The sequence below is a fragment of the Gymnoscopelus braueri genome, assembly GCF_963280865.1.
Source record: "Gymnoscopelus braueri genome assembly, chromosome: 16".
In the NCBI taxonomy this organism is placed as follows: domain Eukaryota; kingdom Metazoa; phylum Chordata; class Actinopteri; order Myctophiformes; family Myctophidae; genus Gymnoscopelus; species Gymnoscopelus braueri.
Genome location: NC_137616.1, coordinates 26,841,638 through 26,869,559, shown reverse-complemented (window position 1 = coordinate 26,869,559; position 27,922 = coordinate 26,841,638). Strand labels below are relative to the sequence as shown.

Sequence of the window (27,922 nt, the reverse complement as noted above, 5' to 3'; positions counted from 1 at the left end):
ATTTGGCAGCATCTTTAATTTGTTTATCCTTTTTTCTTTCTTTTTTTTCAAACCTATCGCTTGTTCCCATTGTGTTCAACTAGCCGAGCTAGATGCCTTTGAGTCAGAAGCAAACGGCAGTGAGACTGGTAAGCAGAGACGTTAGAGAGATAAATCTCTTCAGATATCACACAGCGACAGCGACGCTCAAAAGACACTACACAAAATGAAGATGATTGATCTGTAATAGGTGAGAATTTGTCTTATTCTGCAAGGCCCCTTTGTAGTTTGAAAACGGTCTTAATCTATCTAATTTCCACAGTGATTTGATTTGTTTGAGTCTCAGGTGTATTCGATAAGTCTGGCTACCAGGACTTGTGCTGGTCATTAATTATTCCTGTAGTGTGCCAACTATCAGCTAAATTAATGATACGTATTCAGAGAGGGGCTTTCAACCTTACTATCTGCATACCAGCTGTGGCCACTAAATGTGTTTTTTTGTGGAAATTAAAGAACAGCAAGCTACTATTTTTACAGAAGACAGGAATTAAAGAATAGGGTCTGTATCTTGCACTCCATTTCAGACTCTGTGCCTTGCTTTCCTCCCACACTAGTTAGTATGTGATAGAGGAAAACAAAAAATAGAGGAAAAGCTCTGCTCCTAAAAAAGAAAGTCTATATGCAAGCTGGGAGGAGTCTTTTTAGGATAATAACTAGTCAGAAAGGCATAGATGGCAAAGACTGAGTGAATGCTGGAGCCTCTTCCTCACCTTCAACTATACAGCTAAATAGCTAACAGGCTGCTATGGGGAGACAAACACAAGGGACGGTGAGAGAAAAAGCAGTGAGATAGTGAGAAATAGACAGGGAGAACAACACTCCTCTCTCCCCCTCCCACGATTGGGTGAGCCAGTGTAAACCATGCAGCTTATCAGAGCTGTCGTGCTGTGATGTTACCCAGGCAGAGCCCGGTGCAGTGCAGGCAGCCTCGCGGACGACCAGTGCTCCGGCCCAGGACCAACCCAGCTGCTTCAGCACTGGAGACCCCGTCCCCCCCAAGACTCTCGCCGCAGCCACGCGCCCCCCTCAGCGACATGTACCCCGAGGAGAGCCGGGGACCGGGAGGGGCTGCTGCCGTGGACTTCCTGGAAGGGGCGTATGACTACGCCGCCCCAGCTCTTCTCTATAGCCACTCCACCACTGGCTACTTCTCTGCCCCCCTGGATGCCCACGGACCGCCCTCAGATGGCCTGCAGTCCCTGGGAAGTGGGCCTACCAGTCCGCTTGTGTTTGTACCCTCCAGCCCCCAGCTCAGCCCCTTTCTGCACCCACCTGGCAACCCAGGACTGATTAGCCAGCCCTACTATCTGGAGACCACCTCAACACCCATCTATAGGTAAAGTTTGTATATTCTTCTGTTACTTTGTGTCGACAGGAGAAGACAAAAAAAAAAACATTTCAAATTGAAAGTGAACTTGAGTGTTTTTGTGTGGCTTGTGCTGACAATTTATTTAATCATTTCTAAATTTAGAAATTAGGTAGGAGTAGAAGGGAAAGTTATCCCGACCCCATTAATTTGTCTCTGGCTGAATGGTAATAGATGCTACTGCCAGAAATGAACTGAATTGTTTAATCAGTTTTGTGCACAGTGTTTTGTTGATTATGTAAATGCCACAGAGAATGAAATCAAGACAAAATATTTCTGGTTCATGTCAATGATATGGTAGCTCACATATTGTGAATATACAAGTAAATAATTTGAGTCACAAAGACTAAAAAAGACTACAAATCTAAAATGACATATATTATGTTATATGATTATACAATACATATCCTAATTAATACACAATATATCATTATGTAGTATAATGCAACATTATACTACATAATTTAAACTACTTAGTACCTATTCAGCTATTAAGCTCTTATTCCTCAAATTGCTATAACAAGTATTGTATATTATACATTGTATATATACATATTATAACATTCCTTTTTTTTAATCTCCGGTTACAAAATATTACCATTATCTTAATGAAAGGATCAAGGCTGGCCAGGTTCTAATTCCTGTGATTAAGGACCTTGAGAAAAGAACAACACAAGCACACGCAAACAGCTTGTTTTCTGACTCGGGTGGAAAATATTCCTCTTATCTCTGCCACTCTCAAAAACGTGTGTGTGTGTGTGTGTGTGTGTGTGATAATTGATGCTTTTCAGGTGAAACTGAAAACTATTTGCATCAAATGGTCCCTATATAAATGTTCACATCTCCCGTCACTAATGGAAGATGAAGGAATTGTTGGGTTGCTCAACTTTCTCATAGGTTGTTTACTTATATTCACTCAGATTAATTAATTAATTGTCGATAGACTTTTCATATGCTCATTATATTTACTGTTGATAGATTGTACATACTGTATATTATCCAGATACTGGTGAAGGCCATTTGACACTATATATATATATATATATATATATATATATATATATATATATATATATATATATATATATATATATATATATATATATATATAGTCCCATTTACTGTTGATCATCTGTACATACAGTATCCATTCATTTATCCATCGCTGAGAGATTGTACATTTATGTATTTATTGATAGAACATGTTGTTAGACCCAGTGTGTCAGAAGTCTATTTAATTTTATCTTTATTTGTATCTCTCTACTTGTAGAGAGATATCATTTTTCAAGCCTTCATGGATTTTAAACCTAACATGTAAATAATCGAAATAAAACGGATTCACCTTGCTTGCTCTACTGATTGATCATGGTACATTGTATAAGTATTCATAATGATAACATTCTTAGGGTTCATTTGAACCATTTCATGATATAATCTGAGATGGTCTGTCTATGTGTGAAGAGGACCGTGTTAGCGGCTGGAACAGTACAGAGGCACTCGTAGTAGGGTTTAACCCGAAGGTATATTTATTCACAAAACATGGCAAAAGACATTTAGGAGAAACACCCAAGCATGGTGGGGTCTCGCTTCTCACCCTCAGCTCTTCTCTAGTGGAATGGCAGCAGCATTTAATACCCAGCTGGAGCTAATGAATCTGGACTATACCATTTTACTGCACCATTCACAGGGGTGTTTCTAAAACATACAATAAATACCCAACTAAACATACAATAAATAGCCTTAAAACACACAAGTATTACTCTCATTAACTACCCAGGTTATTCCATAATTCCTTCTTCACAGTACAACATCATTTCAATCACGCCAGCACATCATAACCCCCCAGCTATCCTGATATGGTCCAGCCCAATCATGCTGAAACACACAGGCAATTGTTAGGCATTCAATCCAACCTTAAAGGGGTAGTTCACCCCCAAAATAACTTTTTTTCTATTGATTACTGACCATCTGGAGCCTTGAATTCATAGATATTTTTTTGTTTTTGTCACATTCCTAAGCCAATAATTTGATTATAATAAATGTGTCCCCATTGATTCCGGTAGGAGACACAAATGCATTTGTGTCTCCTACCGGAATCAATGGGGCTAAATTTATTATAATCAAATAACAAAGGAAGGAATGCGACAAAAACAAATAAAACACACTCCCTGGATGCCAGAGCAGAACCTCTGCCCCAAATGTTTCACATGGGCCTGTTATAGCGCCACCAGGAGGCCGATTTGCGATACTATTTTTTTTATATTACTCCTACAGATTCCAAACATAACGAAAATCGGTACACAATATATCTATAGTCATTAAACCAAACAGGTCTGTCAGATTTTTCATATTCCATCCTGATTGGTTAAGATTGGCTTCCAAAGTTTGCAGGAGTGCTCTGTTTTGAACAAAATGCCTCAAATCATGAACACAGTGTGCGATCGCCGTGAAACTTTGTACGCACATTGCCACTAGGCCAAGGAAGAAATGCCACCCTACATTTTTCAAAATCGGCCTTATGGTGGCGCTATAACAGGCCGATAAGCGCTGTTACCTATAACTGGACCGATCGGTGTGAAACTTTGCACTCACACTCCCTAGAGGCCAAGGAAAAACCTGCCCTGCATTTTTCACATCAGCCTTTTTATAGTGCTCATATTAGGCTCATATTAGGCTGATATTGGCAAAACACATTTATTGATATTACTCCTACACATTTTGTCCAAACATCACGCAAATCGGTACAGATTATCTCTATAGTCATGTGATCAACACGGATCTGTCCAATTTTCCATATTCCATCCTGATTGGCTAAGATTGCCATCTAATGTTTGCAGCAGTGGCCTGTTTTGAACAAAATGCCTCACGCACATTCCCACTAGGCGAGGAAGAAATGCCACCGTTTTCACATTATTCCTGTTATAGCGCCACCAGGAGGCCAAAGTGAAACATTTGGCAAACCTTTGTCTTGATGACATGGAAGACATGCACTTTAATATCTACAATCCCTCAGAACTCTGCTCAGCTGTTTCCAATGTTCATTTGTTAATTGCATGGTCTTCTTTCTCTCAAGTTCAGTCTATTATGTTTCTATATGGCTTAATGCGCATATTGCAGATTGCTTTTTCTATATTACATATAGCATTTCTTGGCCCCTGTATTGCTGCTTGCAGCCACATTTGCATATTATTATTGTTGTTGTAGAGAATGAAAAGGCTGAAACCTTTTCATTCCTTCACTAAAGAATGAGTCATCCGTCGTAGACACGTCATACATTACGTCCAAGCTCCACCTTGTTATTAGACCCTGTCTTGTTGATATGAAAAATGGTATTGTGTGAAATGATAACCAGTGTGATCCACTGTGTCAGGCCCATTGTCCCAGGATCCAGTCATCAACCTGTATCAAGGGGGGAAGCCTGTGGCTCAACGGACGACCCAGAGTCATACAGTGCTGCGGGATCAGTGCCAGGGCCAGGAGCAGGCTCAGGGTTGGGGGCCGGAGCGTTTGAGATGGTCAAAGAGACACGCTACTGTGCTGTGTGCAGTGACTATGCCTCTGGATACCACTATGGCGTGTGGTCCTGTGAGGGCTGCAAGGCCTTCTTCAAGAGGAGCATCCAAGGTTAGCAGAGATTTATAACCCCTTTTATCATCTCTGATGAAATTGTTTTGATTCTGAAACCATTTCATCATTCCTCTGTCAGAAATGGAATGGGTCCGATTCTGAAACCATTTCATCATTCATCTGTCAGAAATATCTTTTTGGGTAAATGACTTTATTGAAGATGTTTAGCAAAGAATGAACAACATTGCAGTGATAAAATTGTTTAAGCAAAAATAGAACTGTCTTGATCAACAAGAGGAGAACAACCACGGTACCACAAACAATCAATATATAGCCTACTGTAAATACAAAAGATAGAGGAAACCAACAACACAAATCATAAAAAAATATTGGATCCATTAGAACACAGCTTCATTTTTACATTTCCTGATAAGTAACAGTTTTGGACATACAAGGTTTCTACCCGACAGTGATATGATGAACTGAAATCACAGCTGGCCATTAACAATGGTACTTCATAGTTGATTCCCTTCATGTGCTGTATATTTTGTGGCACCATGCCCTGTGATTTTAGTTGTAGTTGTTGACCTGCTGTTCCATTGTTGATCAGTCAGTAATGGAAATGATGATGCAGTTTATATCACAGAGGAGATCCAAGAACCCACTACAGGAGGGATTACACCGCAAAAATTCTGAGTGTCAGTTTAGCTCTGAGAGTTTAAAAGTAGACCCACACAGGTCTCAGAGTTGAATTAACAGTCTGGTGTGTCTGTTTGTCCAAAAAATACACATACACTTAATTAAATGCTACAAACCTGTGTGTGTGTGTGTGTGTGTGTGTGTGTGTGTCAATGCCGGTGGGGGGTCATGATGACACTGATGTGAACTCTCACTGGTTCCAAGCCAGCTTCTAAAGCCAGTATTTTGTTGATTGGCTTCAGAAGCAGGTGGTTTAAATAGGGTCTGGGAAGAAGCAGCTGGTTTAAATAGGGTGTAGGCAGTGTACTCAATATGATAAGTGTGTTATTCAATTATCAGTTCATGAAGACAGATAAAGCGTAGGAATGCAAAGGGATGTAGAATAAGGAAACATCACTACCTGTATTTCAGCAGCCGCCAACTTTTTGTTTTTCACCTGTCCTTATGTAATTTCATTGTTATAGTGTGTATTGTTATAGTACCTTTCAAAGAACATGGTGTGGAACCCCAATGTAACATTCTTAAAAGCTTCATGTGCTTAGTCATGTTGCAATGCTCTGAAATGTGTTGTGTGATATGGGATTTATCCATCAAAATACAAGTCACAGTCGCAATGCTCTCTGTGATAATTTTTAGTTTTTTTGTAAAGGGTTTGGACTGTTCCTGCGCACTGCATTACATAAATCTACTCAGAGCGCTGAAGTGGCACACTTGTAATAGGCCTAATGCTTTTTTTCACCCCCCTTTTTAGGTCACAATGGCTATATGTGCCCAGCGACCAATCAGTGTACTATTGACAGAAACCGAAGGAAGAGCTGCCAGGCGTGCCGTCTTAGGAAGTGCTACGAAGTGGGCATGATGAAAGGAGGTGGGTAGTAGGCCTGCCTGCAACTATCGATTATTATGGAGTTTATTCATTTTTTCAAATAATCTAGAAGCACATTTTTTTATATTTTGTTTAATTGTGTATATATCGAGTCATGTAAAAAACTAATGGACTAACCCTATTAAATTAAACAATAATCAAAGTCACACGAAAATAGCCGATCTACAAGCTCACAAAGCGTTACATCGCAATGTATTGTGAGCTTGTCAATCTGCTATTTTCGCTGAAGGAAAAAAGCGACATTTTTAAAATTCCCCTTCGATTATTTTTACACATACTCACACACACACACACACACACACACACACACACTTGCATGCGTTCAGCTCCAGTCAAGTAAATCGTTAATTTTTCAGAGCCGCCTTGCTTTTCTTCATTTAGTTTGTCTCATCCATCAATGCAGACATTCTGTCCTCTTGACATTGGCGTTCTTTAACAAGTATCCAATTCAATTCCAATTCATTTGTTTTTAATATCTTCATTGTTTTGTTTTAGATTAGATTTTCAAATCATTATCTCTATAGAATAGTTGGATGAGCACAGATTTCCTCATTTGCTTGTGTTCAATTGCCTTCTATGGAGCATGCTGCCGTTATTGCAGTCATGCTTACTGAGTACTGGCGCCAAGTGTGAGTGGGTTGCTGAATTCAGATAAGCTTGAGACTAACTTTAATGTGGCCTTGAAGTGGGTTTCCTGGAGTTCAACGACCGATTAGCCCACACCCAGACTTTTGTTTTTCATACCTCTTGAATCACACAGCCATCAAAATACACTTTTGAATACCACGGCAAGGACAGGATGCAAAGTTATGCGTGGGGGTGTTACAGTGGAGGCCTGATAAGTAGTTGTATTCATGTGGTTCATGTGAATTTGTACTATGCCTGTGTGCTCACACTTATGTGTCTCTTGTCTCTAATATACATATCGTTGCTGTCATACGGAAACCTCGTATCTAATCTCCATATTTCAACATTTTGTGTGGAAATATGGTTTATATTTTTGTATATGTTTTATAGTAAATTATTGCCCTACTTTGTCATACAAGAACGTCACACAAAGGTAGCAAAAATAGCTAATCTACAAGCTCACAACGTGCCGCGATGCAACGTGTTGTGAGCTTGTAGATCGGCTATTTTCACCATGTTTTTACATTTTGAAAATGAAACTGAACGTGGTTAAGTGTGTCTGTGGCTTTCCATTTTCTGAAAACTAATTTTCATTAATTTGGTGAATGTCTTATCACATTGCAGGTATGCGAAAAGACCGCGGGACTCGTATGCGATGTGACAAGCGGCGGAGTGGCACTGTTGGGAGAGAAAAGCCCTCTAGAGAGGTGGAGAACAGAGCAGCGCCCCTTCTTCACAACAGCCCAAGAGGAATAGCAGAGGGAGGGGGAAGAGCTCCAGAAATCCTCATGCCCCCTGACCAGGTGCCACCGCAAACACACTAATACACAATAAGACTGACATAGCTCAAGACTGATATAGATGCCATTTTGTTAATAATAATAATAATAATAATGATATCTCAGATTTGTATTAGATGCCATTTTGTTAATAATAATAATAATAATAATAATAATAATAATAACTAGAAAATGTGCTCCTCGGAGCACAGGTCTCCGCCAGTACTGTTCCTGATTAATCCTGTCTTACCTATTTATATTACATATTGTCACGTGTCACTTGATCAATGTTAGCATGGCTTATGGAAGCTCACTTAAAAAAAAAACGCACGGACGGGTGATTTGGACTAGAAGATACTGTTCCAATCAAGACTGATTGATCCTGTCTTACCTCGCTTCAAAAACGTAAACGGCTTTTTGAAGTGACACACCTATTTATAGAATTGTATTTCGTCATGCATCCCTCTAGCCAATCAAAGGCATTGGTGTCAACATATTAACACGTATTAAGACTTCGGCCTTGTTGTGGGATCAATTCAACTCTAGTCCTCTTCTGTGTTACTGTTGTAGATGAGTATGCTTTCTTAGCTTTGGCCTTCTGCACCTTTGCTTGACCAATGTTAGGTGTTCTCAGAGGGACACACACACGCACGGACGGGTGATTTGGACTAGAAGATACTGTTCCAATCAAGACTGATTGATCCTGTCTTACCTCGCTTCAAAAACGTAAACGGCTTTTTGAAGTGACACACCTATTTATAGGATTGTATTTCGTCATGCGTCCCTCTAGCCAATCAGAGACATTGATGTCAACATATTGACACGTATTAAGACTTCGGCTTTGTTGTGGGATCATTTCAACTCTAGTCCTCTTCTGTGTTACAATTGTAGATGAGTATGCTTTCTTAGCTTTGGCCTTCTGCGCCTTTGCTTGACCAATGTTAGGTGTTCTCAGAGGGAAACACACACGCACAGACGGGTGATTTGGACTTACTGAAGGTACTGTTCCAATCAAGTCTGATTGATCCTGTTTTACCTCACTTCAAAAAGTATGGGCTTTTTGAAGTGACACACCTATTTATAGAATTTTATTTGGTCACGCGTCCCTCTAGCCAATCAGAGGCATTGGTGTCAACAAATTGACACGTGTCACGTGGAGCTTGCCCAATGTTAGCTTGGCTAACAATGTTTGCTCACACACGGCGGGACGAAGCGAAAACATATTTTCCACCTTCGGCGGAGACAATAATAATAATAATAATAATAATAATAATAATAATGATATCTCAGATTTGTATAACGCTTTTCTAAGTACCCAAAGATGCTTTACATGGGGGGAGGACAAAACAATTAAAAAAGACTAATGTCTGTAGAGTCATGTCTATAGAGAGATGTAATATACTAGAGGTTCGGGCCGCCCATATATGGAGATATCTGTATCTGTCAGTCCTTCCTTGTCCCTTTTATGCCCATAGATCCATGATGTCATCAGTATATGCCCATATGGGCATGCTGATATGCCCATATAAGGAGTTCTCTGTATCTGTCAGTCCTTCCTTGTCACTTTTATGTCCATACAGTATATGGAGATCCCTGATGTCGTCAGTAAGTGCCCATATATGGGCATGCCCCCTTTTGTGCCCATATATGGAGCTGACTCGTGGTTTGTATATGGTTATGTTGTCATAGTGATGTGGCCGTGATTTGTTTATGTTGTCATAGTGACGTGGCCGTGGTTTGTTTATGTTGTCATAGTGACATGGCCGTGGTTTGTTTATGGCCGAGTCAGAATGACGTCAGAGGTCCGCCGGCCTGCCTTGCCCGCCGTCCCATTAACCAATTTTAATATAGGATGGGCATGCAACGCATTGTGAGCTTGTAGATTTGCTATTTTCAAAGGATTTTTATGCACTTTATACATTTGAAAACTTGTGAAATGTGACATTCTGCATAATGAGTACTTTCTACTTTTGTTACTTTAAGTATATTTTGATACCAATACTTTTGCACTTTTACTCAAGTAAATTTAGAATTCCGGACTTTCACTTGTAACAGAGTATTTCTACAATGCAGTATTGATACTTTTACTTAAAGGGCCATTTCACCCCTGGACGTCTTTTAATGAAGTTTAGGAGTCAAGAAACAAGATCCTGGGATTTTTTTGTGAATAATCTGTGTTTTTAGATATCTAGTAATCTTCGCAAACGTCGTGACGTTATTTACGTCATGAGAGATATGTCTCATTCCTTTCCGCACTACATGTCTCGGCGCGTCTCAGTCAGACCAGCTCCACAGACAGACCCAATGGTGTGCCCGTAACACTTTGTTCAACCTTCTTTCCCCACTCGGCCACTCCCATTAGCTATGGCCAGCGGGCAACCCCCCTTGCAGAGTGAGGCATTACTTTACCTGAGTTATCTTCTGATAGTTGTACTTGAATGTTGACATGAAATAATAATCCTGTGTAGTGTTTCATAAGCGCAAGCTTGAAAAAAAAAATACAGCGTGGAGTGGCAGCGCTGGTAAACAAACACCGTCACGAAAGGCTAGGATCATAATACCAAGGATGTGACAGTGATGTCAATACTATGCGACACGGAAGTGAAACTGCATAAAGATACTAAGGATTTGCAGGGATATGACATCACTAACGAATCCTTGGACATCTAACTATAATTCCAGTAAGCTCTGAGACCAACCTCTGAGCCCAACCTGTGAGCCCAAACCTCTGAGCCCTGAGCCCAAAATGTTTCTGCCCGGTTCTCCTCAGTGCCTGGAGCTATTGATCTCAAATTGCGCACAGCCATTGACCATTACCATGTGCATGGAACTGTGAAGCCCGTTTTTCCATTACATCAAATCTCAGCTTATTATTACCGTTTATGTGTCATAAGCTCTGAGACCAACCTCTGAGCCCAACCTGTGAGCCCAAACCTCTGAGCCCTGAGCCCAAAATGTTTCTGCCCGGTTCTCCTCAGTGCCTGGAGCTATTGATCTCAAATTGCGCACAGCCATTGACCATTACCATGTGCATGGAACTGTGAAGCCCGTTTTTCCATTACATCAAATCTCAGCTTATTATTACCGTTTATGTGTCAAACAATGGCAGATCACGCTGCGCAAGGTTGCCAGGTTTCGCGAGACAAACAAGCAGCAAGGTCTATGAAAACAAGGCCAAACGAAGCGAGCCCTACAAGCAACAAGGTCTATGAAAAGAAGGCCAAACGAAGCACCGTCACACATATACATTGCCTCTTGGAAAACAGCCGCTCTACAAGCTCACAACGCGTCCCCACACCCACCTGCACTTTCACAACCAACGCCAAAAACACACTTCCACCAATATTGCCCCTAAACCGCTTACAATAGGCGAACATGGCAACACCAAAGTCTGTCACACCATAGACTCCGCCCACTCTGGGCCGGGGCGGCGGGAGGGGGCGGGCGACTATCATGCCTATGCCAGGGAGTCACATTTCATTCTACATCGTGGCTCCGTGGTGGTGTGTGTGAGATGATCGCACCACAACTTGGGTCCGCGCCCGTGTATGCGTGGACACGCACGTGCGCATGCACGTTGGGGAGGCACGTGTTACATGTCACAATGTACATTATTTGTGTTTGCGCGACGCCCGTGTGTGTGTTCGCGACGGGCCACGGGCCGCAGTACCGTGTGTGTGTGTGTGTGTGTGTGTGTGTGTGTGTGTGTGTGTGTGTGTGTGTGTGTGTGTGTGTGTGTGTGTGTGTGTGTGTGTGTGTGTGTGTGTGTGTGTGTGTGTGTGTGTGTGTGTGTGTGTGTGTGTGTGTGTGTGTGTGCGCGCTCGCAACGGGTCGCGTGTGTGTGTGTTGAACGTGCTTCGCCCAATTTACAATCTCAGCTGTTTATTCGCATTTTTATGTCAAACACAGTCTCAATCAGACAATCTCGCCATGCTTATGATGGCTGGAGAGAGAGAGAGGGGGGAGAGAGAGAGAAAGAGAGCTGTGTGTGAGAGTGAGTGAGTGAGAGAGTGAGAGAGAGAGTGTGTGCATGAAATGCACTTCAATCTTTTCGTGCAAAGGTGGTAGCACGTCGCGTTTACGTAAATCTCTCCACCAGAGACACAAAAGTTATTCTCATCTAGCCATTACACCATGTCGACTCTCCGAAAATCTGTACAAGCTAACGATACGACCGTTCCACAATCTCGCCCCTAAACACGGTCGCCCAGGCTCGCACCGAACGGTCTGGGGTGAGCAATCTGCGCCTAATTGTCTCGCCCCTAAACACGGTCGCCCCGTATCGCAACGAATGGTGGAGAGCGTTTCTTTGTTAAGGACGCCCATACATTCTCCACTGTTGAATGTGCACCCTTTACGTGCATATCTGCATGCACATAATTATATTGTTGTTGTTAAGTTGAAATAATAGTTGTACAAGTTGTAATAACAGTGTTGTATAATTCTTTTTGCTGTAGTAATCAATTCATTATAATATAAGTACAATGCATGACAGAATATATATGTGTGTGTGTGTGTGTGTGTGTATATGCATATATGTATATGTATATATGTATGTATGCACAGTAGGACGTGCAATAACCCCACGTTTGCAACTACTTTTGCCTGCGCACTTCACCGGGTATGGTCTAGTATATGTAACTAGTTGAACGTGTGCGAGGACAGCCAGTGTTGCCAGATATTGTGAGAGAAATAAGCAGCCAGGTCTATGAAAACAAGCCCAAAAGAAAAATAACTATGCCAAGAGCACTTTACCTAGACATGGGATATTATATATTTGAAAATTGCTGATCTACAAGCTCACAACGCTTCGCAACCCATTGTGAGCTTGTAGATCTGCTATTTACAAACAAATCTTGAGGGGGAAAAAGTCCAAAATGTGGATTTTTTTTTTTTTTTGCAAAATATTTTTATTTGCTTTTCAAAATGTGGAATATTTTTGACACATATTTGTGAGGGGCTCCCTGCCACAAATTATAATTTCAGATGGGGGTCTGTGGAAAAATACATGAACATGTTTGAGAACCACTGGTTTAAACAGCAATCAAAACATTTGGAAACAAGCCCAAATATCAACTACATTTTAGAAAGAAGCCGCTTATAATAAGCAGACATGGCAACACTGGCATGCTGTTTGGATGTTATTGTTGGAGATCACACCCACATGCGACCTCCCCTGCCACAAGGAGGTGCAGTGCACCAAAGCATTATGGTCATTGTAGTAATGCAGCAGTCCAGTCAAACCCTAGTCAAACACACAGATTTCATAATTTTTCTGGCCATAGGTTGCAAATTTTAAATTGCGCTACTGTTATCTACTACAAATACTATTACCATTGAGTGATTGCAGTTTCTTCCAGGGGTGAAATGCTCCTTTAAGTAAAACATTTGAGTACTTTTTCCACCACTCCCCCCTGTCCCGCTATAGGTGCTCCTCCTGCTTCAGGGTGCGGAGCCCCCGGTGTTGTGCTCCCGTCAGAAGATGAGCCGACCCTACACAGAAGTCACCATGATGACGCTGCTCACCAGCATGGCTGACAAGGAGCTGGTCCACATGGTCGCCTGGGCCAAGAAGGTGCCAGGTGGGAGCAGATGTAGCACATGAGACACACTGTCAAATAAATCATCATTATTAACAGTAATGAACGATATTATAATGTAACTCTCAGTGCCAGCTTAACGGAAGGGCTTTAGGTGCTGAAGCACAGGGCACCAACCTTGGGGGGCACCAAACGGCGTGGAGAAAGTGAAAGAAGGCAGAAATATCGCCGGAAAGCGCCGAAATTTAGAAGCAGCGGCTGCTGAAGGAGCGCTAAAACGGTGAAACGCGCCGGTTAAGCGTAATTTTTTTTCCGCACCCCCCCACCGCACAAAACGGTCCTGGGGGGCACCAAAACGGGTCGTAGCACAGGACACCACGAAGGGTTAATCCGGCCCTGGTAACTCTGTTGTGTCAAAACCATCAGCACAGAGTAACCTGCCTTGCTTGTGACATGTGTCACTTGTTAGAAGAATTCTACCAGAAAGAGTGAAACTGGCATTAGATCTGCTAGATTATTTTCTTTCGTTTTGTTAAATGTATAAATATTATTTTACAATTGAATTACATAAAAAATTACTAATATGAATATATTTTTTCTCATGTGGATCACATCAGAGACTGTGATTTAAAGATGGGCATATAACATATACTTTTAAATGCTAGAAAATCTAATTATGTGAAAAACAGTACCTGTGTATTATAATTTATAACAAAATAACTTTTTTCCTACTTATATTGATCCCAAAATACTGGCCAGCGCAGGTCTCTGGCAGGCCGGGTTGCTGACCCAGGCCTAACCTGTGTCAATCGTCGGGTGCAGCAGTCGGGACACAAGGAAGCTGTGGGGAAAATATAGTTTGTATGACAAATGGTGCAACTGTGCACGTTTGTGGCGCCCCCGATTAGCAAAAGTGAAAGTGGTTTTGGAAGTGTGCTCTATAAAGGCCCCGCAACATGCAATTCCTATTCGGGTACGATTGGATGTTGTGTTCATGATATATGTATTTTTTGGTGTGTGTACGGAAGAAACAGGCCCCACACAAACATGTTTGAATGAAAATATAGGCAAATGGTATCAAAACCCTGTTTGACTGGGGCCTCTATAGATTGCATTTCCAAAAGCGATCTATCACTTCTGCCCATAGGGGACGCCACATACCATCTGTCGTACAAAAATTCCCACACGGCTTCCTTGTGTCCTGGCGGCTGCACTCCTGGACTGACACAGCCCTGGCTGGCCAACCCGGCCTGGCGGAGATCTTCTAGTTTTATTTTTGTCTCCGCCAGGCCGAAGGCATGGCGAGAGAGTATGTTTTACCCCCTGTCCGTCCGTCAGTCCATCCGTCCGTCCGTCACTCCGTCCGTCCGTCCGTGTGTGTGTCCGTCTGTCCGCAGCTAATCTCTGGCACCGTTGGCTCGATCGCAGCGAAACTGTGCACACACACTCCCTGGATGCCAATTCAGAACCTCTGCCCCAAAACTTTCACATGGGCCTGTTATAGCGCCACCAGGAGGCCGATTTGTGCAAAACCCATGTTTTTATATTACTCCTACAGATTGTATCCAAACGTCATACAAATCGGTACACAGTGTCTCTATAGTCATGTGATCAACCCGGATCTGTCCGATTTCCCAGATTCCATCGTCATTGGCTAAGGTTGGCCTCCAAAGTTTGCAGGATTGGTCCGTTTTGAACAAAATGCCTCAAATCATGAACGCAGCTTGCAATTTCCGTGAAATATCACGCGTACATTCCCATTAGGCCGAGGAAGAAATGCCACTTAAAATGTTTCAAATCTGCCTCATGGTGGCGCTATAACAGGCCGATTCATGTTTTTACCAATAACTGCACCGATTTGTGTAAAACTTTGTTTGCACACTCTCTAGAGGCCAAGAAAAAACCATTGCCCTGCATTTTTCACATTTGCCTTTTATAGCGCCACCAGGAGGCCGTCTAAAGTAAAATACATTTGTTGATATTAAGCCTTCAGATTTTATCCAAATTTCACGCAAATCGGTACACATGATCTCTATAGTCATGTGATCAAGACGAATCTCTTTGATTTCTCATATTCCATCCTGATTGGCTAAGATTGACATCTAAACTTTGCAGGAGTGGCCCGTTTTGAACAAAATGCTGCAAATCATGAACCCAGCGTCCGATTGCAGTGAAACTTTGCACACACATTCGCGCTTCGTTGAGGAACAAATGCCACCCTTTTAACATTACCCTATTATAGCGCCACCAGGAGGCAGATTTTTGCAACACTTTTCTTTTTTATATTACTCCAACACATTTTGTCCAAACATCATGCAAAACGGTACATATTATCTCTGTAGTCAAGTGATCAAGATGGTTCCGTCCGATTTTTCCTATTCCATCCTGATTGGCGAATTCCGAACATTGCTGGCCCACAACAACCTACCTGACCTGGCGGAGACCTGTGCTCCGAGGAGCACTTTTTCTAGTTTATGTATGTTTCTTTTGTTTTATTTTTTGTTTTATTTTTGTCCTTGTCCTTGTTCAGGCCTCTGACAGCCGCATGGAACAAAACTCTTTCTGAGCCTTGAGCCCAGGGCTTTGAGACACCTGAAGCGCTTGCCAGTCCACATCACCGCAAACAGTCCGTTACTGGGGTGATTTGTTCCTCATAATCCTTACAGAAGTCCACAAAAAAAAGCTTTGCAAAAAAAAAAAGATTACAAAACTCTACTAAAAACTAATAAACTAAACACTTTAAAACCAATCAAAACTAACCTGAAATTGAAAACAAAAAGTCAAAACGAAATAAAAATTTTAACTGAGGAAAAATTCAAAATGATTGCTCCAGATAGGGCCCCTTGTTGTCATTTGAGATGACCACTGTATTGTCATCCAACTTGATGATGGTGTATGAGCTGTTTCTGTCTGCACAATGTCAGTCGTGGGTGTGCAGGTGTACTTGGCTGATTGCTTGAGCAAAACCTCAGGTGATGCATGCATGCATGCGTTCGCACACACACACTGCGCTCGCATTCTGGGGTGGTAATTACAGCCATCACCTTTAAAAGGGTTGTTTGTCAAATTTGAAGACACCCCATAGAGCCTAAATGTAGGATAATCTGCCTGTACAAGCACCTTCACTCACAAATATACACACGGGCCCACTAAGTGAGTAAATTCTAATTTTGGACCATATGTCAATAAAACCCCAAAGGCACACAGTTTTAATTGCGAAAGGTCCAACCCCGGGGTGGAGATGGCAACAATGAGAGAGAAATGGTGGTAATTAGATATGAATTGAGACAGCCGAGTGCTAGCGATAAGGCACTCTATGTTAGCAGCAAGGTTTGCAGATGGAACAGCTTGAACAGCTACCAAAGTTACAATGACTACAGCATGCAGCAATTATATCTTTGAGCAAGTCAGTTGTATCTGTACTTTTATAAATAATTTTGCCTAGGCTATTTGGCACTTATGAAGTGTTTGCTAGAGATTTTGAGCTGGTACGTATACCACAATACACACTGTGTGTGTGTGTGTGTGTGTGTGTCATTTAAGAATGTTTTCAAAATCTCTGCTCACTTTATAGTGATATGCATTAGTGTGTGTGTGTGTGTGTGTGTGTTTGATTCATTGATTTTATTTGGTGACATAAAAAAAGTGCACAAGAGCACTTTCCGACATAACAGTCAATGACGATGCATCACCGAGGATGAAAACACAATAAAGCCTGAGGGCTTATTTCCATTGCGGTCCTCTTCAACAAAAAACACTAAACAACATGACGAATGACATCACAACAATACATAACAATACATACTGTAACAGATATCAAATACACTACATAACAAATATAGGTATATCAGAAGCTATTCTCTATTAAATGTGCAATCAATGCAATTTTCACATTTTTACCCTATAGATGTGCAGTATGCATACAGCCCATTTCAAATGTGTGTGCGCGCGCATGTGAGCGTGCGTGCATGTTTGTGTCTGTGTGTGTGTCTTTCAGGTTTCCTGGAGCTCTCACTCCATGACCAGGTGCAGCTGCTTGAGAGCTCCTGGCTGGAGGTTCTGATGATCGGCCTCGTCTGGAGGTCCATCCAGTCACCTGGCAAGCTCATCTTCGCACAGGACCTCATCCTGGACAGGTAGCGAAGCCCAGGTTACTTCTGCATGTCACACACCTGTATGTACACATGTACATACAGGTGTACACGTGTATTCTCTGCCCTTTCACCCCTACTCCCCATATTACACACACACACACACACACACACACACACACACACACACACACACACACACACACACACACACACACCCCTTCAGATGGATAAATTAGCATTGTAGATATTTCCATTTTGCACCCTGTGAGCCATTGTGCCTTTTGTAAATGGGGGTCTATCATAGAGTAATGACGTGTTCCACCTGGAGATGAGAAGAGCCACTCTATAACCTGAAATATCCCCTCATCTTTATCATTCTGAGCTGGCAACCAAGGCAGAGCTTTTGATTAAAATCTCAATGCTTGGAATGATGGAAAAGTTGGAGAGACGGAGAGAAGGGAGGCAAGCCAGTAACCGAGAAAGGCTATAAATGTGATGTACGGCAAATAAGAAAAGAGAGATGCAGGGAGACGTGGTGGTTTTGCAGGCACAGTCTGTTCTTCCTCCAGTTCAAAGTAAACACGCCAAACCACCATAACTAGAAAAAGGGAACATAAAGACAGCATTGTGAGAATAGAGCCGATGGGAGAGTTCGAGACTAACAGATTGTCAGACTGTGCTTTTACTCTCTGATGTGCGTGATGGACCCATTTGATCCAGAGGCGTATAAGAGAATATTACCTGTAAAAATGTGATATGAGAGTCCTCCCGAATTGGACATGATGATGGCTAAAATGACGACTTCTCTCTTACCCTGTGCCGTCTGGCTTCATCTGGAGCCTCACCCAGAGGATATTACCCATCTCCTCCCATCATGCTTAAATCACGCTGACATCCAGGTCCATTATTGTTTTCTGGTAAAAGGTTTTCAGCTTTCTTCAAAAGAGGATCTGCTTTAACCACTTTTACACCTGGTATCCCTATTTTGGCATAATCATTAGAGATTGATTATTTTATTTTTTTCCAAAAAGTTTCAGAACATAAAAAAAATTGAAGTTGGTTAAAATAGCCGATCTAAGGTTGCAACACGTCGCACCTTTTAATTCAGCTATTCATGCTAGGTGACTCCATCGTACGCCAAAGTATGAAATAGAGCGTAATCACTTAGGGGCCCACTTGCAATATCCTCACAGTGGGCCCTGGCCCACAGGTTGGGAATCGCTGCAATAGATGAACACACAGGAATGATTCAACAGCTCTTTGTAAAGGACTGATCTATACATACGTTTAACGATATACGTATGTATAGATCAGTCCTGATCTACTGCCCATACTTCAACTTCACTTGGTCCCCTCCTTTTTCCCTCGACACCAAATCTCTTCACTGACAATAGCTGATCTACAAGCTCATCGCAGTGAGCTATTTTTACAGAATCTTTGCCTATTATGATATGCCCGCAATAAAGGTAGGGTTCATGGGGTTAAGTGGTGAAATATGCTTTTGCAGTATACTGTAGATCTGACTAACCTCTTACTAACTGTTTTGTTCTTTGGTTACAGGGCTGAAGGGGACTGTGTGGAGGGCATGGCTGAAATATTTGACATGCTATTGGCCACTGTTTCACGCTTACGTATGCTCAAATTAAAGGCTGAGGAGTTTGTCTGTCTCAAAGCCATCATCCTGCTCAATGCTGGTGAGTTAAGGTGTGTGTGTGTGTGTGTGTGTGTGTGTGTGTGTGTGTGTGTGTGTGTGTGTGTGTGTGTGCGTGTGCACGCGCACACGTGCAAGCAAGCATGTGTGTGTCAAAAAACAATTGTGCAAACAAATTAGATAGTTTAGTTAAACAACTATTTATAAGATTATTGTGCCAGTGTTAGATTGTCAAAGTTTTGCTATTTGGGGCTATGTCAAAACATTTGGATCCAATATTACACAATATGACACTCTGTCACTGTCATATTGTCAGGTATTAATTTTATGATCCAACACTTTATTAGATTTTTAAACAGACACATTAAACCTGGGCTTCCCATGTCATGGAAAGGTTGCACAGACAGCTGACAGACAGCCGACTCTAGCCTGGTAAAACTGACTCCACAATAATAATAATGATAATAATAGTAATAATAATAAATTATTATTAAATTATGACGGTGGGGGAGTGGATCCACGATTATTCACAAAGACACATAAACAATTGCTCCTTTAGTTTGTTATCTACTGTATCCATGTCACGTTGTTATAATTTTGTTCCCGGGTAAAATAATGGACATTGAGTCAAACTACGCCCACAGGAGTGTAGTTCCGAATGCCACAGAAGTACATTAGCCGAACGGAGTGTTCTCAAATGGCCCGTAGCGTCAGTAAACCCAATAACTGTTCCCTTGGCAACATGAGACAACGGAGACGGTCATGGTTAATCTTGGAGATTAAAGGCATTCTACATGAGTAATGGAAAAAGACAGAAATGCCTGCAGGATGACACTGACACAGCTGATGTGGCCTGTTGTGCACTTAATTACTGTGTGGGCAACCCAAACTACATTAATAGGAACTCTACTTAGATGTGCTTTCATTCATGTCTGCACACACAGTAAAATCCTCAGTGTTGATGTAACTCTGAGAGTATACGAATGTAACCAAATGGATCCGTAAGGTTCCATGTAATTACATTCGTACACTCTCAGAGTTGCAGTAAAATAGCAATTTTACAAAAGATTTTACTGTGTCAGGTCTGTGCGTATCAGACCTGACTCAACGAACCTACCGCTTGATTCAACACGCTTGTTGTGCTACCTACAATTTTAATCATGTCAGATAATAGGTCTACAGTACAGTAACTTTCATGTGCTCGCCTGTGATCGCATAAAATGTATATCTGTAGTTATAATCCTATGAGGTGAACCCATCATCCTATGGGTGAACCCATCACCCATCATGTCTGGTAGCATAAAAAAGAGTATTGCAGGCGATACTTGTCTCTGGATCTGATGTGAATGTGTGTCTGAAGGGAGTGTGTGTGCATGTTCTGGTATATGTATGTGTGCTCGGGCATCATTCACGCGCTGCTGTAGCCATAATGACTAAATTGTACTGCGTGTGGCAGAAATTGCCCCAGCTGCTCTTTTTTAGAACAGAGGGACATAAGGATTTTGGATACTGTTAGATGTGAGTTTTTCTTCTCATGTCATTTCAGTAGCACTATCACCCCCCCCCCCTTCTCTCTCTACCTCTTTCAGGTGCCTTCTCCTTCTGCACAGGCACAATGGAGCCCCTCCATAACAGCTCAGCTGTGCAAAGGATGTTGGACACCATCACCGATGCTCTGATACATCACATTGGCCAGACAGGATACTCGGTTCAGCAGCAGTCGAGACGACAGGCTAAGCTGCTTCTCTTGCTCTCCCACATAAGGCACATGAGGTGAGGAAGAACTGGGCACCCTCTTATCCAGAATAGTCCATGGGCCAGACCAGATATCGGTACCATAAACCTTACCTATATTAAATTACTTATAGGGTCAATACAAGTAAATTAATATATGATAGCCTATCCACAGGAGTAGCTTTACATTTTTCATATTTATTGGACATTTTGTTATTTCCCCCTGGCGTATTCATTGTTTCCAAAAAGAACACAAACTGTCATTATCATTCATTCATATATATATATATATATATATATATATTTTTTTTTTTTTCTTTTTCTTTTTACCCCCTTTTCTCCCCAATGTAGTCGTTATGCCAATTGATCCCTCCCCACACACATTTCTATGTTGTCACTGCTGTTGTATCTTACTGACTCACCTACTGACTCACCTGCCAGCTCCCACCGTGTCCTTGGGGTGCCACATCGTAAAAATCTTCGTCATACAAAATCAAACGTTTTAGACCTCTGTGTGCCACAGCAGCTCAAATTGCCCACTGAAGGCCACTCAATGTCTATTGTCTGGAAGCACTTTGCGAGCAGTGGAGGCGAGACACCATAGGTGTTGATTAAAAGTACTGTAAATGTCATAGGTTCAAAGACCTACTGTATTGTGGAGGAAAACTGGTCTTCGGATGAAAAACACTATTTTAACGCCATATGAAAAAAAATGTGTTCTCTAATTGCAGAGCTTCAAATCAAAGCAAGTTCATGAGCTGAGAAAGCTGGATTGTTCATGATGTAGTACAAGATCAGAAATGTACTATGTTGAAGGAGAGAGCATAAGATTCAAAAGGATATCATATAACACACACACACACACACACACGCGCGCGCGCTCTCGCTCGCTCTCGCTCTCTCTCGCTCGCTCTCGCTCGCTCTCGCTCTCTCTCTCGCGCTCTCTCTCTCGCTCTCTCTCGCTCTCGCGCTCGCTCTCTCTCTCTCTCTCTCGCGCTCGCGCTCGCTCTCTCTCTCTCTCTCGCGCGCTCGCTCTCGCACACACACACACACACACACACAGAGGACTGCTCATGTTGATGTTCTGTAGTTAATACTGATTATTGTCTTTTGTTTTTAATTTGTTTTCACTATTCGTTTACAAATACCTTTTCAGTGTCTCATCTTTCAATATTCACTGGAGATAGTCATGTTAACCACTGGTTGAATATATTGAAGATATATGGTTTTTGTTTTCATATAAAAGCAGTTAAAGACCGGTCAAATTTGACCATGGACACACTGAAATAAGGGGATTGCAACTAATACTGGAGAAACATTAAAGCACCCATTGACCACTTATAGCGACTTAAAATCACTATGTAAGCATTATAGTATAATAAACTATAAAATGATTATAATGTTTTACAACTATGAGAATTATAGTGCTCTTTGCCAAAAAACTGTCTGTCTAGTAATTATGAAGTATTATAATACTTGGCCTAATAAGTCATTGTAAAATGCTTTGTGTTATGATTGTTGGTATAAAGCATTATGAGTAATTTGTTAAATATAATTATACAGGGTTTATATTATACAAAAGTATCCTTAATTGGAAAATACATTGCAATGATTTAAACCTGAAAATCTAAATACCACTGTGTATCAGACAAATTACTTCAAACATGACATAGGAGCTTATTAAAATTATCTATGGGGTTGCCAGTAGTGCAGACACAACTAGAAAAAGTGCTCCTCGGAGCACAAGTCTCCGCCAGGTCAGGTAGGTTATTATGGCCTCCTGGTGGCGCTATAATAGGCCAATGTGAAAAGGGTGCCATTTATTCCTAGGCCGTGCACGGCAATCGGACACTGCATGCATGATTTGAGGCATTTTGTTCTAAAAATGTGTTTTGCTAAATTTGACCTGCTGGTGGCGCTATAACAGGCCAATGTTAAAAGGGTGGCATTTGTTCCTCAACGTAGTGCAAATGTGCATTCAAAGTTTCACCGCAATCGGACGCTGTGTTCATGATTTGCTGCATTTTGTTCAAAACGGGCCACTCCTACAAACATTACATGTCAATGTTAGCCAATCAGGATGGAATATGAAAAATCAAACAGATCCGTCTTGATCACATGACTATAGAGATCATGTGTACCGATTTGCGTGAAATTTGGATCAAATCTGAAGGCTTAAAGGAGGAGTTCACCCAAAAAACGACTTATTTTATATCAATTGCACGCCCCATGAAGCCTTGAATTCATTTCGTTTTTGTCGCATTCCTAAGCCAACAATTTGATGAGTGTGTGTATTTCCGGTAGGAGACACAAAGAATCTACTTTGTGTCTCCTACCGGATAGATTAGTCGGTAGGAGACGGGAATCAAATTATTAGCTTAAGAATGCAACAAAAACCAAAACAAATCCTTGAATTCAAGGCTTCATGGGGTGTGCAATTGATAGAAAATAAGTAATTTTTTGGGTGAACTCCTCCTTTAATATAAAAAAAAATGTTTTACATAAGCCTCCTGGTGGCGCTATAAAAGGCAAATGTGAAAAATGCAGGGCAAAGGTTTTTCCTTGGCCTCTAGAGAGTGTGCATACAAAGTTTTACACTGATCGGTGCAGTTATAGGTAAAAACACGAATCGGCCTGTTACAGCGCCACCATGAGGCTGATTTGAACATTTTCAAATGGCATTTCTTCCCCGGCCTAATGGGAATATGTGTGCAAAATTTCACGGAAATTGCATGCTGTGTACATGATTTAAGGCATTTTGTTCGAAACGGAGTACTCCTGTAAACTTTGAGAGACAATTTTTGCCAATCAGGATGGAATATGAAAAATCTGAAATTAGCCGTTTCTTTTTTTTTTTTTTTTTTATCCCGCGATTTTGTAACCCTATTTTTTACACCCAGTGCCAATTGTCTATGTAATCCTGGGCACTACCTTCCCTCTGCCAACCTAGGGAGGCCAGGGCCGAGCTCATGCCTCCTTCAATGCATGAGAGCCAACTGACCTTCTTGTCACCTGACAGGGGAGAGTTTCCCTGGTTGGACGTAGCGCGTGGAAGGAACACGTTATTCCAACCAGTTCCCTTCCCCTCCATCAGGCGCCCCGGCTGGCCAGGGGGAGGCAGTATAGTGACCAGGATTACTGCATGTTTTTGTGAGGGTACCTACCCTAGGAGACACGGGGAGAACATGCAAACTCCACACAGAAAGGCCCTTTCGCCAACCCCACCTAGGGTATGGGCACTGATGACGCGGAGGAGAGAACACGCCCCCAGCGCCCACAGCGTCCCCTGCGGGAATCGAACCCAGGACCTTCTAGCTGTGAGGCGACAGCACTACCGACTGTGCCACCGTGCCCCTTATTAGCCGTTTCTTTTAATGATTATAGAGATACTGTGTACCAATTTGGGGGATTTTTGGCCAAAATCTGTAGGAGTACTGTTCAAACATGTGTTTTGCACAAATCGGCCTCCTGGTGGCGCTATAAAAGGCCCATGTGAAAACATTGGAGCAGGGGTTCTGCTCTGGCATCCAGGGAGTGTGTGTGCACATTTTCGCTGTGATCAAGCCAACGGTGCCAGAGATTAGCTGTCCACTAATCTGAGTTCCCAGAAGTTTTTCGCCTCGCATACAAACGGGAGCGGCGAGGAACTTCTGGGCCAAAGCCCTGGTATTTCTGGGCGGGATGTAACTTACGCTCAGAATCTGAGCGGACACGCCTCTTACCGGTCTACTCGTCTAAAAAGTCAGACGAGAGGCAAACAGCAGTACACAACAATGGCGGCCGCAATTTCTCAAGGGGAAATTGCTTCCCGTCGCTCCTATTTACATGTAAGACCCACTGCCCACTGCATGTGGATCCCGCCCCCTTTTCTTCATTGGCTGTTGATTTGAATCAGAAATCAGTGGCCGCGCCCCTGCTGTCCAGGCTTTGAGCCGAAGCCTCCCAGACTAGCTGTCCACAAAATGACAGAATGACACACACACACACACACACACACACACACACACACACACACACACACACACACACACACACACACACACACACACACACACACACACACACACACACACACACACACACACGGACGGACGGACAGGGGTTAAAACATACTCTCTCGCCATGCCTTTCGGCCTGGCGGAGATAATAAAAATGATTTCCAGGGAAGGCACTTTCCTGTTTTTGAATGACGGCAGTACATTACTTTAAGAAGTGAAAACACTAATAAGCTACCAGTCAGCAAGGTCTATCATATAAAAACCTATAGCAATACAAAAATCACAACTAGAAATTGCCCAATTTTACACTTGATGTATTAGGAATCCTTTGACAGGTTTCACGTTTCTAGCCTAATCCTAAAGGTCATTACACACCGGCGATTATGCGAATATACGCAAAATTTTGACTCGTTCCGAATAATAAAACGGCGCTTTTTCGCTTCGCTTTTTATAAGGTTTTAAAAAAAAACGTATTATTCGCATGAAAAAAAAATGCTTTGTGGATGTATGAAATGTTCCAGTTAGCCAAGTTAATAGAACCTTTTTGATAACCGTGGCTCTATTCTTAGTCAGGTTCAGTGGTTTGCGTTATTGTAGGGAATCAACAGTGTGAGTTAAAGCTGGCATGCTAGGTCTAACTTAGTCCGAAGTCAGGATGTTTAGTCTGCATCGACAGACTGAAAGAGCAACTCTGGAAATTGACTTTGGCCTGTTGGAGTTAAGTATAAATCACTGAAGGAGAACCAGTAATGGGTCACGTAAAAGAGAAAAAAGCAACATATAGACTATAGAGAATATGCTTCCATACATGAGTGTGCTGGGTGTTAATAATGGAAATACGGGAATTCCTGGGTTCATCAAAATTTGTTGGAAGGTTGCAGATGATACCTTTACATTGGCAGTGAGAAGACAGCCCGACTAAAGAGTTTGAGAAAAACGTTAGCTTATGGACAAACCACTCTTTATTGTCCATTCTTTATGGTCCCCCACCCCCATTTTGTTGCCAAGGATAATATGGTAATTTTTTGGTATATATGTTACAGTATGATTGGAGAACCAGTACGATTGAAGAAAGCGCACTCGTTTTTACCACCCACCCAGCACTAGAGGGAGCCACAAGCCAGGCTTGTGCGCAAACATATATGGCCACACACACACACACACACACACACACACACACACACACACACACACACACACACACACACACACACACACACACACACACAAGCGCACACACACGCGCACACACACGCGCACGCGCACGCGCTCATGCTTTTTTTGGTTTATTGAAAGCAGGACTGTTTAGATACTTTTATTGTGTTCTGGCTTTTGTTTTACTTTCTCCCTGACACACACACACACACACACACACACACACACACACACACACACACACAGTGATCCATGAAAAGAACTATTCTGTCCCTATCGGTTTACAACTCAAACGGCGCTGAGTCGACTAGTAGAGCATCGGCCGGTCAGCGCGGGCACTCGCGCCTGGAGGCGCGAGGGCGCGCTTCCTCGGCCTCAAGCTCTACTAGACGGCGCGCCTCCGTCATGGACAAGCGTGTGCGTGTGAACGCGTGTTCAGCGTTCCCCTCATAGATATTATGGTTCCCCTAGCGTAGTGTCCTGGTTGCTATGTGGGGGGGAACAACAAAAGACAGGTCTGCGTCGGCGCATCAAAGCCTCTCCGCGTTCTCCTTCTCCTCCTCGGAGGCACGGGGCACGGGGCTCCCAAGGAGCCCCGTGCCTAAAAACGAGCGCTCTGTCTTCAATCGTACTGGTTCTCCAAACGTACTGTGACATATATAACCATAGGATTATAGGTATTGTATGAGTCAATAAATCCCCTCTAACCGTCTTCTTTACTGCAGTAACAAAGGCATCGAGCACCTATACAGCATGAAGTGCAAGAACAAAGTGCCTCTGTATGACCTGCTCCTTGAGATGCTGGATGCTCATCGTCTACACCGCCCAACCAGAGTGGCCAGTGCCTGGGAACAGGCTGAGAGAGAGTCCCCTCCCGGTACCAGCAGCACAGTATCCACCCGAGGAGGCAACCCTGAAACCCAGAGCAGAGCCTCTGGCCCAGGTGTACTCCAGTATGGTGTTCCCCGTCCTGACTGCACCCCCATTCAGTGAGACGGAGGCAGAAACCAAGACGTGTACACAGTATAATCCTGTGTGTGTTCATTTAACTCTGAGAGTGTACAAATAACGCTTTGAGAATTTGTACATTCTCAGAGTTTCAAATGGAAAGAAAAATTAACACTGAGGACTTTCCTGCGTTGTAGAAATGTCAAACGTCATTCCAAATGAATGGAGTATTGCAAGCCCCAAGGGTGTTGGATTGGCTGAACAACTATAGTTGTAAACACATTGATTTCATGTTTGATGACTGTAATTTAAGTGAGTTTCACAGTTTTAGCTACTGAGACAATGGTCTATTCAACAATGGCATTCTTTTAGACAGCCTTAATTCACTACAGTATAAGCTCCATCGCAGCCTTTCTTTAATCCTGACTTTCTTAACTTTTGTGACTTGTGTGTTGGTCTTTAATATACAGCTTCACAGTACAGCTTATCGTTTCCAAAACAGCAGGTGTTAATATATCTCTGCTGTTCGGCCGGAACCAGCTAAATCCAAAATGGTAATTGTTCAGGAAATGAAAAACAAAATATCAATTTTTCAGAAAATGAAGAAAACCTTATATTTTTAAAACAAAGCAATACTGCCTCATCAAACTTGGTATTGTGACTTTATATATTATCAGATACTTGCATGTGTCATTATATTATCACCACTTTACCCAAATCCAGTGCAAGTGGAGTTAGGAGGTTTTGTCCATCATTGATAAGAACAGCTGGCAATGGATCTCAAAGCTCACAACACATCACAACGCATTGTGAGCTTGGAGATCAGCTATTTATGGTGA

At 42.3% G+C, this 27,922-nt stretch overlaps 1 protein-coding gene across 2 annotated transcripts; it reads left to right on the top strand.

The window, feature by feature from the left end:
- Positions 1-134: 134 nt before the first annotated feature.
- On the top strand, positions 135-27,594 carry esr1 (estrogen receptor 1; the record flags this gene model as incomplete). Of its 2 annotated transcripts, XM_080453238.1 has the most annotated exons (10): positions 135-229; positions 941-1,375; positions 4,776-5,029; positions 6,423-6,539; positions 7,809-7,987; positions 13,392-13,545; positions 17,501-17,639; positions 19,158-19,291; positions 20,838-21,021; positions 26,861-27,594. In XM_080453238.1, the coding sequence occupies 9 exons, from the start codon at positions 1,074-1,076 to the stop codon at positions 27,126-27,128; spliced, it is 1,731 nt and encodes a 576-aa protein (XP_080309364.1). In that variant the 3' UTR covers positions 27,129-27,594. The 2 variants fall into 2 exon arrangements, with proteins under 2 accessions (XP_080309364.1, XP_080309363.1); XM_080453237.1 differs by lacking the exon at positions 135-229 and having other exon boundaries at positions 930-1,375.
- Positions 27,595-27,922: the final 328 nt, after the last annotated feature.